The 15043-nt window shown below is 39.6% G+C and overlaps 1 protein-coding gene across 1 annotated transcript in view; it reads right to left on the reverse strand.

Moving 5' to 3' along the window:
- Nucleotides 1-15043, reverse strand: part of LRP2 (LDL receptor related protein 2) — a 196484-nt gene that overhangs the window by 36127 nt on the left and 145314 nt on the right. Inside the window, exons 49-59 of the mRNA XM_035698279.2 lie at nucleotides 14044-14339; nucleotides 12474-12990; nucleotides 11176-11328; nucleotides 10484-10654; nucleotides 8813-9036; nucleotides 6516-6693; nucleotides 4327-4523; nucleotides 3398-3643; nucleotides 2563-2685; nucleotides 1449-1568; nucleotides 44-160 (exon numbers count right to left, since the gene is read on the reverse strand). Of these exons, the coding sequence (XP_035554172.2) occupies nucleotides 44-160; nucleotides 1449-1568; nucleotides 2563-2685; nucleotides 3398-3643; nucleotides 4327-4523; nucleotides 6516-6693; nucleotides 8813-9036; nucleotides 10484-10654; nucleotides 11176-11328; nucleotides 12474-12990; nucleotides 14044-14339 (2342 nt within the window). The remainder of the gene's footprint in view (nucleotides 1-43; nucleotides 161-1448; nucleotides 1569-2562; nucleotides 2686-3397; nucleotides 3644-4326; nucleotides 4524-6515; nucleotides 6694-8812; nucleotides 9037-10483; nucleotides 10655-11175; nucleotides 11329-12473; nucleotides 12991-14043; nucleotides 14340-15043) is intronic.

The raw sequence follows: 15043 nt of genomic DNA on the forward strand, positions 1-15043 counted from the left end.
ACTACACCCCACGCTAAGCCTCTAAAGGAGTTCTGACAGTTACCACAGTCCCGCTCATCTGAGTTGTCGCCGCAGTCATTGGTATGGTCACAGACCCATCGAGAGGGAATGCAGCTTTGATCATCACATCGAAACTCACTTTCTGAGCACTCCCGGGGGACTGCAAAGGAAAGCCACAAAGCCATCAGGGGGAACGAGGAATCAGACACAGAAGACAGACTCGTGAGTTGGCCTGAGTACCCTCAGGGTGCCATGCATCCTGTGTCCCAAGTCCTAACAATTTGCTTAGGTGGGCAGACCACCTGTCCTTCAAAACTAGATCTTCTACCTCAATTTTAAGAATGTAATGAATGGCCTTTATTACGAGTTTTGTCCAGAGGTGATTTAATCTTAATATGATTGCTGATTTCATGATAGACTAGATAACCTTCTATAGGATTAAACATGAACTTTCTCAAATCTAAAATTCCACTGGATCACACTTTTGTGTTGTGCCAATTGATATTTGCAGGTGTAATCATCATCCTGAGTCTCTCAATTGCATATGGAAAATGGCAATCACTTCTTACTTCCAAAAAGTGACTAAAGTTAGATTGTGTTCCATATTACAAGGCACCTGGCTGGCCCAGGTGGTACAGCATGAAACTCTTGATCTTGGGGTTGTGAGCTCAAGCTTCACAATGGGTGTGGAGCCTACTTAAAAGAAGAACGTATTCCATATTAGTCTATCAAAAATTGACATATATCAAAATCAATGACATATGCTCAGGGCAGGGTCTCATTAAAGTTGTTTTCAAAATACATCTAGTTATTCAGAACGGAGTATCCAGTTTGACATGATCCAAAACTTTGGTTTCCTTTCCTTGACCTCGCTGTCCAATTCCTTGTAGTCGGCACCTTCACCTTCACTGGGAGAGAGGAACTAAAACCTGACCTGTCATTTAACCACTAGCCCTCCTAAAATAGTCAGCTATTCCAGAGGGAGACGACAATCCTAAATACAAGATCTCTTTCCTCGGCTATTAATACCATTTTGGGGCAAGCACCTAAGAAGCAAGGTCTTTGGGTTAGCACCTTTCCCTCCTCAACTTCTCTTGGTACTAATTTTTTCTTTCTATTCTTTATCTTATTATATTTGTCCTCTATTACAAGTCACCTCAGATCCTTTTTAGAAAAAAAAAGTTAAATATAAACAAATGCGATAAACCAAACATATTCTTGGGTAAACACCCTTCTCCCAAAACTTCATTATAAGCATCGTAAAGGGAGATGCTTCTGTTTTAATCAAAGAAAAGATAGAAATGTGCCAGTCAGCAGAATGCAAGAGTGACCAGGTCCTTGTCATCCTACCCCTGGAGGATGAATGGCACAGACAACTGAATTTTGCACAAATAACAGACATCACAGGTCTGGTAACATGTTAAAGTGGTAGAACCCTGAACACTCACCACAGTTTTCTTCATCTGAGTGATCTCCACAGTCGTTGTGCCCATCACACCTCCAGCGAAGAGGGATGCAGCGGTGATTATTACAGCGAAATTCCCCTGAAGGTTTGCACGTCCTCTCCTCTACAAAGCACAGTCATTGCAAAGACTTCAGAAGCCAGAGGTCAAGAAATGCCAAGGTAGCACTGGCTTTCTCGTGAGACAATTTGAGAATTATGCTACCATATTCTCAAAGCTCCCAGAGAGAGGAATGTCAGGAGCATTTGCTGTCAATCTTCCTCTGTTGGATAACCTGAATCTATTCTAGTTAAACCTTAAACTGCTAGATTCATTCTTTTTTGTAGAAACTGCTCAAAAAATGAATTGACACCTGGCTTCTAATTTGCAACAGAGACCTGGAAAGGAAGATTAAGTGATGCCAACAGCAAATAGAACATTTCCATCCCGTTACCTTTAGCTAATTAAATTCAGTTTTACTAAATTCAGTGTTAAAATAATCCTTTATCATCCTTACTCTCTTCCAACTAAACTTAACACATACACTCACAGACCTTCGGGTTTCAAGTTAAAATATATGGCTAATCCTGACAGATTCTATTAATTCATTTAGCCTTTTGTCCCTAAGTTATTTGTATGTTGCCAAAGTAACTTACAGCTTTCTAATAGATGATATAGACAAAGGGACATTCAGAATATGAAAATCTCCAAATACAAAAGATTCTGATTTTGAATTATTCTTTTGAGACATAGATATCAAATCTTTTCTCTGCCCCCTTCCATCAATTTCAATCTATAAAATTTGAGAATTTAAATTTGTCAAGTGGGAATAAGGATTCTACATTTAGGAGAAATTTATTGAGTTCCTAATACCTTAATAACATCTTCCTCAATGACAACATCCTTTGGGAGGGGATTTCATTTAGATGATATAAATTAAACTCCCCCAATAGTCCTCTAAATGCTACAAAAATGTAACACGTTACTAGAAAAATCAATAGTTGATGCTTTTTCAGAGGTCAGCAGAAGAAGGAGAACATGGGAAACACTCTCATCTCCTAGATGGCACCTGCACTTCTGTGTCCTTGCCCCTGCCCCACTCCCCTGCAGCCCTTCCTACCACAGCCTTGCTCATCACTGTTGTCCCTGCAGTCATCAAAACCATTGCACACAGACCACTGTGGGATACAGCGGTAGTTCGTCCTACAGCTGAATTCTGTATGGTTGTCACAGCGGTGGCTCACTGGAAAGAGAGGAAAAAGCAAAGTCAGAACTGAATTCTCAGTCCAAAAGACATCTTCCCTTTGTCGTATTAAGGACATGGTGCTCAAGAGTAACAATTATCACCAATTATCACCATGTTACCAACTGGATTGATTCTGGCAACATGGGTCTGTTTAAAGTCTGATCTATTTATCAAGAGCAGAGAATCTTAAAGTTTCCACCCTATTCAGTATTATGCATTTGTGTTACAGGATGACCATGGTCGGGGGTGGGGCAGGGGAGGAGGAGGACTGGACTGGAACCAAAAAATACCTGGGTGTCAGCTCTACCTCTAAATAGAAATGTGACCAACTACTTAATGTAAGCCTTGGTTTTTTTTAATCTGGAAAATGGGAATTGGTAGCATGGGTAGTAGGGACTGCCCAGTGATTCCCTGAGGCTCAAATGAGAAAGTGTGAGCCATACAAAATACAAGTTCTTATTATCATGTATTTTTGAGAATTGGATATCCAGGGTATTGCGAGGAGGAATCAGCTCCTTTTGAAACAGGGTTGGGTCGAATCTGCAAACCTACACAGCTATTTCTTTGTTTTGTAGTGCCAGACTTAGCAGGGAGAGCCGAGAGGCAGTATGCCATGGGGCTGAAGCAGGGGCTTCCATGTCCTCTCTCAACCCACACAAGTTCTCCCTGTTGCCTTCTGCTCCTGCACGTCCCTCCCATAGGAACTTACTGCATTCGGGCATGGGCTCATCCGAGTAGTCTCCACAGTCATTGTCCACATCACACTTCCAGTCCTGAGGGATGCAGTGGTTATTGGCACACTTAAAATAGCCCGGCTGGCAGATCCTGCTGGCACAGTTGTAAACATCTTCGTCTGAGTTATCACCACAATCGTTCTCCGAGTCACACCGCCAGGCTTCAGGGATGCAACGTTTGTTGGCACACTGCCATTCATTGGACTCGCAGCGGTGATGCTCTGCAAATAGGGGCATTTGGTTGCAAGGTGTTAGGGACAGAAGCTCCTAACACACTCTGATGGATCTTGGAGAGCCTGATCATAATTCCCTTTTAGAGGACTTATGTCCTACTGCACTTATTATCAACCAGTACAACTACATGGTCAGTTATTCTTTTTGACTATTATTGTCTCCTAAATTCTTAAATATCTTTTTCTTGCAGGCAGAATTGGGAGTTAAAGACTGACTCACTGATGGCTTAGTAAATTCACCTTCTCCTGTCCCTATTCTCCCAATGGACAATGTTTTTCAAACTTTGTGTTTGTTGTTAATAATGTGTTGTTTTTGAGTTTAGAGGGTTTTTTCTTGGCTTTTTAAAAATGAAAACACAAATAAATATCACCATGAGAATTCTTAAAATGAGAGTAGGAAGCCCTCATTTAGCCCTCGAAGAGGGCTATGTGTAGCACGTGGTAAAGAATCACCAACACAGACAACATACCTTCTACCTCAACCATTTGACTCATAGAGACCTTAGTATATCTTAAGAATTTTATAAAAATAGGACGGACTATTCACTGTTCTCCTAGGACTTTGGACAAGTTTAAGGGTTATGACATGCAGAAAATCTCCTCAGATTCACACTTGTATACAATCTACTACGGAAGTGGGCAAAAGAAGGTATTAAAGCAATTCAACACACCACAAAGAATCTGGTCTTCATCAGACCCATCAGGGCAATCTTGGTGAGCATTGCACAGGAAGTGTGAGCTGGTGCAGTTGCCATCCTTGCATTGGAATTGGCCTAATCGGCAGTAGCGCTGTGGGCAAAGAACTGGTTCATCAGAGCCATCCGAGCAGTCTCTCTGTCCATCACATTTCCACCAAATAGGAATACACCTGCACACAGAAAATACAGCACTTCTCTTAGCAAAGCACTAGGTGGTAGAGGCTACCTGGAAAGAAGATGTCAAAACTGAATTCCAAGTAATAATAGGCCTAAGTTCCTTTAATGCAGCATATTTTCAGAGAAAACATAACTAGACGAGATGGAACACATTTGTTAAGACTCAAATACATGCTGAAAAAATGCTTTGATCTAATGATTAAATTCCTGCCACAGAAAACAGTGGGAGTGTGTGTTTAGGGCTATGGTTCTGGTAGCAAGAACTGGTTGGGAATATCTGTTGGGGTGACATAACAGACATATGGGTATTGGTTGCAAAGGCAGAGGGCACTTACATTTATTGGCAGCCTAGGTCAAGATAGATATATGCTAGATTCTTCATTGGAGATATTTTATTTAATCATCAAAATAATCTGCCATTGAATCTTAAATGCTATGATTTGTATTAATGTCTCCCCCTGACTTCACTTTCTGACTCACTCCCCCTAGACATCAATGGCCTATGACCATTGCTAGGGAAATCATCTGTGGCCATGTTTTGTAACAGATACAAATAATCAAAAATGGATTTAAATGTGTAATTCCTGGATCCTCTGGCAGAGTTAATTAAGAAGGTAGGTCACCATATGACTGGGAAGGACAAAGAAATTCAACCTTTTTTTTCCTTTTTATTTTTTTTTAATTTTTAATTTAAATTCTAGTTAATTAACATATAGCGTACTATTGGTTTCAGGAGTAGAATTTAGTGATTCATCACTTACATATAACAGACCATGCTCAACACAAGAGCCCTCTTTAATCCCCATCACCCATTAAGCCCATCCCCCACCTCCCACCCCTCCAGCAACCCTCAGTTTGTTCTCTACAGTAAAGAGTCTGTTATGTTTTGTTTCCCTCTCTTTTTTCTCTTCCTATATGTTCATCTGTTTTGCTTTCTTAAATTCCTCATATGAGTGAAATCATACGGTATTTGTCTTTCTCTGACTTATTTTGCTTAGCATGATACCCTCTAGATCCTGCCACATAGTTGCCAATGGCAAAATTTTCATTCTTTTTGATGGCTGAGTAATATTACATTATATATATCAACAATAGCCAGATTAGTGAAAGAGCTCAAATGTCCATTGACTGATGAATAAAGAAAATGTAGCATATATATATGAGCCCCTATTGTTGATAATGCTGCTATAAACATCAGGGTGCATGTGTCCCTTCAAATCAGTATTTTTGTATCTTTTGGGTAAATACCTAGTAGTGTAATTTCTGGGTCAGAAGGTAGTTCTAATTTTAACTTTCTGAAGAACCTCCACACAGTTTTCCACAGTGGCTGCACCAGTTAGCATTCTCACCAACAGTGCAAGAGGATTCCCCTTTCTCTGCATCCTCACCAACATCTGTTATTTCCTGTTGTTGTTAATTTTAGCCATTCTTGACAGGTGTGAGGTGGTATGTCATCATGGCTTTGGTTTGTATTTCCCTGATGATGAGTGATGTTAGGCATCTTTTCATATGTCTATTAGCCATTTGGACGTCTTTATAAAAATGTCTATAAATGTCTTCTGCCCATTTTTTAACTGGATTACTTGTTTTTTGGATATTCAGTTTTATAAATTCTTTATAGATTTTGGATACTGTCCCTTTTTCAGAGAAATTCTACCACTATTGAGGGTTATTTTTCAGTGTACATATATACAGCCTTGGTCCTGACACCTAGGACAATTTATTAGAAACAGAAACACATAGTTTCTAGTTTCTTCTCTACAGAGATAGATAGTTGCATACATTGGTTAATAAATTGTTTCTGTTCATGGAAGAAATTATTTGAGATTGTAGACTGAGAGTCGTGGTGCGCTCCAAATGGACCACATTAATTCCCCAAAATATTAATTTATTAGGAAATTCCCATCCCCTGGACCCTCAAAGTTCAATGTGTGTCTGTCCAAGGGGGTAGAAAGACAGAAGGGTGAGGGAAGAGAGAGCCTTACTTTTCACTGTTGGCACACAGGAATTGGGTGCTGGAGCACCTGGGCAGGCAGATGTTCATGTCACCCATACGGAGGGTATGGAAGTCATCTGGACACTCACAGGTGAATCCATTTCCTCCTGCTTTGATGAGGCAGAGGTGCGAACAGCCACCATTGTTGGTACCACAGGGGTTGTTCACTAGGAAAAGGAAAATACACATTCACTTAGAATACCAAGCACAGGTGAACTCATTGCTCACCTCATTAAATTAGTCACCTCTCAGTAAGAAAAATCAGGGATGCCTGGGTGGTTCAGTGGTTGAGTGCCTGTCTTCAGCTCAGGATATGATCCCAGAGTCCTGGGATCAAGTCCCGCATCAGGCTCCCCCAGGGGAGCCTGCTTCCCTCTCTACCTATGTCTCTGCCTCTTTCTGTGTCTCTCATGAATGAATAAATACAATCTTAAAAAAATCTATCCAAGTTTAATGCTTTTCACAAAAATTCATAAATAGGACAGATGCTAGAACTGTATAAGCAATGCTGTGCTTTGAGAAAACTGATCTATGTGCTACCAGAAGTGAGGTATACCCACTGGTGTTTTGGGCTAGAAAAGGTGTGTTTCTCAAAGTCTTTGGAGGGCAGGTCGGAAACTTATTTTACATTCATGTGCCCAGAACCAGTTTTAATTTCTAGAAGATTCTGTATTCTTTCATTCTAATAAGTATGGACAAGAATAAGATGGACACGTAAACTATGTGGTATCTTTACTAATTTTCTCTGTCACCATTTGGAGGTGAAGATTAATTTGAACTTTTATATATAGATACATATATTTATGTGTGTCTGTATATATATATATATATATATATCTCTGTGTGTGTGTATTTTTTTAAATTAAGCAAACACTACACCCAACATGGGGCTCAAACTCACGATCCCAAGATCCAAGAGTCACATGCTTTACCAACTGAACCAACCAGGTGCCCCTAACTGGAAATTTTGCTAAAATAATATCACAAATATTAGCTTTCTAGAGGGAAAAAAAACCCTGAATGTCTTTCTTCTGCTAATTCTCATTTTTCTTACTTCCAAGTTTATCATGTTTTTAACAAAACACAACAAAGCAGACCCACAAAATCCATTCTATCCCCAAAGTAAATTCCAGACCTTTGCTAGATTATGTATAAATCATGAAATGGCTTTAACTACATGAAGAGTATAAGTTCACATAAGGAAAAAAACATATTATGAGACATTGTGTTGCTCTTAACATTATTACCTTCCAGATGACAAGTATAACGTATGTTTAACACGCAAAATGTCATATGCAAAGACATTTAACGTGATGTTTTATAATTATTGTAATTTTCTTTTAAACATTTCTTTAAAGCAGTCATTTTAACAGATTGATCTTGGTATTAAGGAATGATTATTAATCTCTTAAGTGTTATAATTTATTGTGGTTACATAGGAAATGTCCTGATTTTCAAAGGTGCTTTCTTAAATATTCAGCGGTGAAATGTCACAGTATTTTTAACCCACTTTATTTTTTTAAAATTCAATTTAATTAACATAGTATATTATTAGTTTCAGAGGTAGAATTTAGTGCTTCATCAGTCATATATAACATCCAGTGCTCATTACATCATGTGCCCTCTTTAATGCCCATCATCCAGTTACCCAATGTTTACAGCAGTAAAGTCCACAATAGCCAAATTATGGAAAGAGCCCAGATGTGCATTGACAGACGAATGGATAAAAAAGCCATCAAGAAGAATGAAACTTTACCATTTGTAATGATGTGGATGGAACTAAAGGGTATTATGCTAAGCGAAACAAGTCAGAGAAAGACATATACCATATGATTTCACTCACATGTGGAATTTAAGAAACATGAAGATAGGGGAAGGGAAGGGAAAATAAAATAAGATGAAAACAGAAAGGGAGGCAAACCACAAGAGACTCTTAACTATAGGAATAAACTGAGGGTCGCTGGAGGGGGATGGGGTAACTGGGTGATGGGCACTTGATGTTATGAGCACTGGGTGTTAAATGCAACTGATGAATAACTAAATTCTACCCCTGAGACTAATAATATACTATATGTTAACTAAATTGAATTCAAATTTTAAAAACAAAGAATAAACCAGGTGTTAAAGGGGGAAAAAGTTATTAGCAGGTTTTCCCATGTTTTGTAGAAAACATTAACAAGTAACAATCATTCTCTTTATAAACCATGGAGTTTATACTTAAAGAAATAAGAATGGCATGCAGAGAACCTAAATCAATTGGGCTAAACTTCTAACTCACATACTCACCAAATGGCTGCCTGTATGGATGATACACATGGATGTCAAATGGTTTATGTGTTGTGTTCACCAGTATAATCCTATCTGATCCATCATATTTGTTTCCCTTTTCAACTGTCCTTGTATTCCAATCTGTCCAATAAATAGTGTCTTCAAAAATGGTAATAGCAAAGGGGTGAGGCAGTGTTCTGTCGTATACCGTGTGCCGATGGCGGCCCTCCAAATCAGAGTACCTGGGATAGAAGGAAGAGTCACTCAATCAAGCTAACTCCTTTCTTCCAATGACTTTAAGGATAGATGAACGGACAAATCAATTTATAAAATTCTACCCTCTAGAGGTAACTGAAGTCAGATCTCCCCCAAACTCCTAGACTCTAATTAAAACAAACACTAAATTTAAAACGTATTTTAACTGAACCATAGTAGCAAAAATTGAAAAAGTCATGCTTAAAAAATAGGAATGGCCACAGGAGTTCAACAATACCTAATTCCTAACCATGACTGCTTTCCTACAGATACAGCTGGTTCAGCTCTTTATAGGCTTATAGCCTCTCACATTAATGTTCTCCATTCCATATCCTTGGGACACCATTTTTGTTTCCTAAGTCATTGCAAAAATCAGAGAATAGCAATATAAAGCTGGAATTTTGCCTCTTCATGAACATTTCTGAGGATAAGCTATTCTTAGGAAATACCTAGATTCTCAGTGTCACCTACTGATATGGTATAGGCCTTCAGGCTTCCCTCTGCTTAACCTGGCAGCACATTTACTATGAACCATGTCCTAGGCACTACTGATGAATACTTTTCCAGACAAATAAAATTCCAGGGGAGGTTTTGTGATTTCAAGATATCACAGAACATCCACAGCCAGATTTCCAGTCCTTCCGGTTCCAATGTCTTGCTCACTCATAACTATGAGTCTATGGCAAAATACTAATATTTTAATATTTTACAATTTTAGAGTAGATCCTAAAACTCAAACAGGAGGCAGAGTGAGTTAGCAGCTACGAAATTTGATGTTAGCCATACAATATTAAAAATACTCTCCAAAATATGACTTATAACTTATAGAAGCCATAGGAAAACTTCAAGACCTTTTTGGCCAATGTTATAGGTCAATTATATCTCAATTTTAAAAATAAAAGTTTTGGGGATCCCTGGGTGGCTCAGTGGTTGAGCATCTGCCTTCGGCTCAGAGCATGATCCCGGGGGTCCTGGGATCGAGTCCCACATCAGGCTCCCTGGAGGGAGCCTGCTTCTCCCTCTGCTTATGTCTCTGCCTTTCTTTCTGTGTCTCTCATGAATAAATAAATAAAATCTTTAAAATAAATAAATAATAAAAACAAAAAGGTTTTAAAAGGGATAAGGAAATTAAGATATCTATATAAGGAGATAGATTACTATCTCTATTTTCTAGATGGAGAAAAAAAAAAAAAGTGAAAGCACCAGGACAAAAGCCTGATATATCTGGCTTCAGTTTTCATACTCTTTCTACTCTACCATAACCACAAAGTTCAGTGGATTGCTTATAGGCAGTTGTAGTTAGAAATGACTTCAGAGTGACTTCTCACACACAGGCCAGTTAGAAGCTACCTGGGAATAACACGCAACAACACAAGGCCTGGTGTTTAGGATAAACAGTTGCCCAGTTTACTTTATCCTGTTTTATGTACGTACTCAATGTAACCCAGGTGGGCATCTGCCCAGTAGAGTAGATCATTGGTGTAATCAATGGTGATGCCATTGGGCCACTCAATCTTGGTAGAGATAATCACAGACTTATTTGTTCCATCCATGCCTATTCTTCCAATGTATGCTTGGTAAGCCCAGTCTGCCCAGTAGACATACCTATTGGAAGCAACACAAAGGGTCAGTCCCTGAAGCCAAAAGAAGTCAGTAGCCAAAAGACATAGCTCTTCTCCAATTAGAGAAATAGAGTCTACAGAGTCTCTTAGAAAGGAAAGAAAACTAACAGAAAATAATCTAAAAAGGGATGACATATAGGAAATGCTCAAGAATGAACATGATTAACTGGGGAGTTCAGTGAATTTGACATGGAGAGTCCAGTATAGGTGGGGTGTTTTGTTGTTTTTTTTTTCTTAACCACAATTTTCTCTGCATGCAGCCAAAATAGGTGACTTGAAAAGTGAAATGGTATGTCATGGCAAAGAAAACAGAACAGCTGATGAATGTCATTTAAGTACGCCATGCTTCTATTCATTATAACTAAACCATTTACCAGTTAGGAAAAGCAGAAGACAAATCCCAGCAAGATATTGGCCTTGAGATAACTATGTGAACAGCCTTTTTGGTGACAGAGGCAGAATATGGGCATGAGAGAAGAGCCCAAGATTACAGGGAGACAATACCCATATCGAGGGTGAAGGGCAATTCCTCTGGGATGATCAAAGCAGAAAGTATTGTTGACATCCACACAGTGCTCAGCCAACTTGCGGCGGTATCGACCATCAAGGTCAGAGACAGAGAGGCAATGCAGGTAGGCATCCAACCAATAGAGCTTTCTGAAATGGAGAGCCACGAGTTACCGATACAGACATTATGCTTATGAAACAGCGACCGAATTTCCTATCCAAGCTACAGTGGAATCACAAAGACAGCTATTAGAAGGCACTTTGCCCCAAGAAATGAGGGGCAAGGGGAAACAGGAAATTGTCCTTCCTGTAATGAGGCAACAGAAGATTCAAGAGCGAGCTATAATTCCCACACCTCGCAGAGATTCTGGTTTTACTTTCTTAATGCAGTATAAGCTTCCCTCCCGGGCAATGGAAAGGCTTAGAGGAACAGGGATGCAGAAGGGAGAGCAATTAGTGTCATGAACTACAGTTTAAATGGTAGAGCCAAGGAAACAGACTTGTCTGAGGGAATTATTGAGAAAAGGAACTCTGAATTGTGACAACCTTAAGATACAGAGAAAACCTTACCCCTCCCTGACCCTGTCTGACTTGACTGGCAACATGAGTTGCTTCTTCTGTGCCATCTTACTTAATCAAACTTAAGAACCTTTAGAAACTTATTAGAATCTTTTGGAAACTTCTACCTTAAGGATATTTCAGTTCTAAATCTACTGCTATTCAATAAAATCTGTCCATTTTCCATAAGGCAGGAATTCTTAATCTGTGGTCCTTAATCTTTCATCACGGTAGGTGAGGCTTTGGGAGAATCTATGAACCCTCTAAAACTGATGAAAAATTGTGTGAGTGTAAACATTCTACATGCTTTTATCCAGCATGGGGTTCATGGCTTTCAGCAGAGTCCCAAAGCAAAGGATTCAACGCCCCTAGAATGAGTGTCATTTAAGATCTGTTAGTCAATTCCACCTAGAAGGAGAGTGATTTCCCTTCTAGAAGGCCTGGGGAGCCCTACTCCAACCAAGCTGGATGTCAGACTATTACAGTGTTGGCACAGCAACATCCTGTTAACGAGGATGAGAGAATGAGTGAGTATGCATAAATCTACAAGCCTTGCCCGTTAATTCACTTGGGTAAATCCTGATGAATGAGACAGTCACAAGCCTGGATTCAAATCTCTATTAAGGTGAAAAAAGGTTATAGTATTTTTTAAAAATCATATTTAAAAAATAGTTTTTAAAATATTTAAAATTTTTAATAATTTTTAGCTTTTAGAAAGCTCCTCTGTGTTTTCTTACCTGGCAACCCAATCTACAGCCAAACTTTCTGCTGCTGGTAGTTTGTGGTTAATGACTGTCTCCCTGTTTGTCTTATTCAGAAACATTCTCTCAATGACTTTATTCTCTGCATCAATCCAATACAATCTCTTTTCTACTCGGTCAAAATCCAGAGCCACAGCATTGCCCAGTCCTTGTAAAATGAGGGAGTAATAATGGCCATCTGTAGTTAGATTCCTCAAATAATAACGGTTGCTAAAAATGAGATAGGGTTCGATGTTACTGTTCTGCCGGCAGCTCTTTCCATCTGGTTCTCGGATGTAGCCTGGGGCACACTTACAGATGTAGGAGCCCATTACATTTTCACACATCTGACTACAGACAAAGGGCGTCTCCTTGCATTCATCAATATCATCACAACTCCGTTTGTCAGACATAAGCTTGTAACCAGGACGACAAGAACAATAAAAACTGGTGAGGGTGTCTGTGCAGTTTTGGTCACAGCTGCTGAGCAAAGGGTCATTGCACTCATTAACACCTGTAAGTAAGTAAAAGACAGGTATTAGAGAAGCTAAAACGTTGTACAACAGACCCACCACAATGGTCCAAAGATCAACCTTCTCACTGGACAGCCTAATTCTTGATCAATCATGTTAAAAGAGGACAGACAATAAGGGTTTTCTGAAGGCCAGAGATATTCAATAGTCACTATTTTTCAATATCCTCCTCAACTTAATCCTTCACCAGTGGTTTCAACAACTAATATAATAAACAAACCTATGTTTGACTTCTAATCCCATACCTGCCAATCTCCTTGTAACCAATAAGTAAAATGACAGAGGAGAGGAGAAAGAAGAGCAAAAGAAAAGAGCCTGGTCAGTGGTGTGCTGATAAAATAGTTCTTGGGGGTGGGGGGAGGATGCTGTGATTCATAGCATCCTCCATTTCAGTGGTGTGACTCTCATACCATGGCCAATTTCAGGACCAGGGTGACATCACCAGACATGGAGCTGGGAAGAGATGCATACATTTGGCTCTCTCAATATAGGATGAGCCTCCCAGCAGTCCACCAGGTGTAATTCTGCTTGGTCCTGTGACACATGGCCAAGCTCACCCAGAAACTGCCTCCACAAGGAAGAGAACATGCTCCTATTAATTCTATATTTTATAAATGCTCAACTGGTTTACCCATGGAGGTCGGAATAAGAGGGAGTTTAAAACTCTCCTCTTCAATCACCTAAGGATGAAAACGAACAAAGGAATCCTAGCAGAGGGACAGCTCAGACAACAAGTCATTTTAAGGGCTCAAAGGGTTTGTCCTGTTTAACAATGGTGTTAGCTACAAATAGTATGAATTTGCTCATCTTCTATTCTCTGTAATGACTGCCTACGTGATGAATTTGCCTAAAAATGTTTATGTACTAACCTTATATACCAAGAAATGCTTACCTTTTGATAGACAAGCTATAGGAATTTTCTGGTAGTAATCTATTTAGAGGACAGACTAGAAAGTCCCAGTGGGTCATAAAGGGTTGAAAATCCACATGAAGTCTCACTGTTTTCCTTTTCCCAAATTTTCTGTTATACTCACCACATCCTTTCTCATCACTGTTGTCTGAACAGTCATCTAGGTGGTTGCAGACTTTTGCCATATCAATGCAGTTCCCATTGTCACACTTGAACTGATGAGGGGGGCATGTGGTTTCTGGAGTGTGGCATAGGTGCTCCAGCTCATCAGACCCATCTCTACAGTCATTTTCCCCATCACAGACATCCTGCTTATAAATGCACAGCCCATTCTGACAGGTAAACTGGTTCTCACTGCAGGTGGAGTAGGAGCAGTTCCTCTCATCACTGTAGTCCCCACAGTCATTGCGCCGGTCACACCTGTATAATGAGACCCAGTACCACTCTTGGAAAGGTTGACAAGCCTCAACTATCACCCATTTGAGCCTTTGCTACTTCCCCTGTCTACCTGAATGTCAGGCCAGCTATTTCAGTAACAAGATCACCCATGTCCTTAGTTCCCTCTCTCCCAGAATCTTTATTTACCTCACCAATCTCCAGCTATAGAAGAATCTAATATTAACATTCCATATGATTTCCCCAGGTACTGGTTGATACCATTAGAAAAAATAACTGCATTCATTTTTAAGCAACTGAAAAATTAATTAAACACAAATTTATAGTTTTGGTGTTTGTTCGAACTATTCATCAGACAATGTGATGACTTATGGGCACAGGCAATATCCTGGGCAGCCATATGATAGACGCGCCCATACCCAAGTGAACATATATCATACATAAGATCATTATGTGTCCTCCACGAACACCTATCTTCCAATTGGAGTAATGTTTGCATTGCCCTGTTCCTTCCATCTTTAATCATAATACCCTGCCACCTAAATGAGATTCAAGTAGTCATAGTGTTGGGAAAGAGGGAAAACTAGTAGAATAGCATGGGCTGTTGGCAAAGGAACAAGACATTTCCTAGTCCTATTTGGGGACCTAACATTCCCAGGCATCACAAGGACAATATAACTCCCTGAAATTCTATAAGCCAGGCTGGTGCTGGTCTTTCTTCTCCACAT

This window comes from Canis lupus, chromosome 36 (assembly GCF_003254725.2).
Source record: "Canis lupus dingo isolate Sandy chromosome 36, ASM325472v2, whole genome shotgun sequence".
Lineage (NCBI taxonomy): Eukaryota > Metazoa > Chordata > Mammalia > Carnivora > Canidae > Canis > Canis lupus.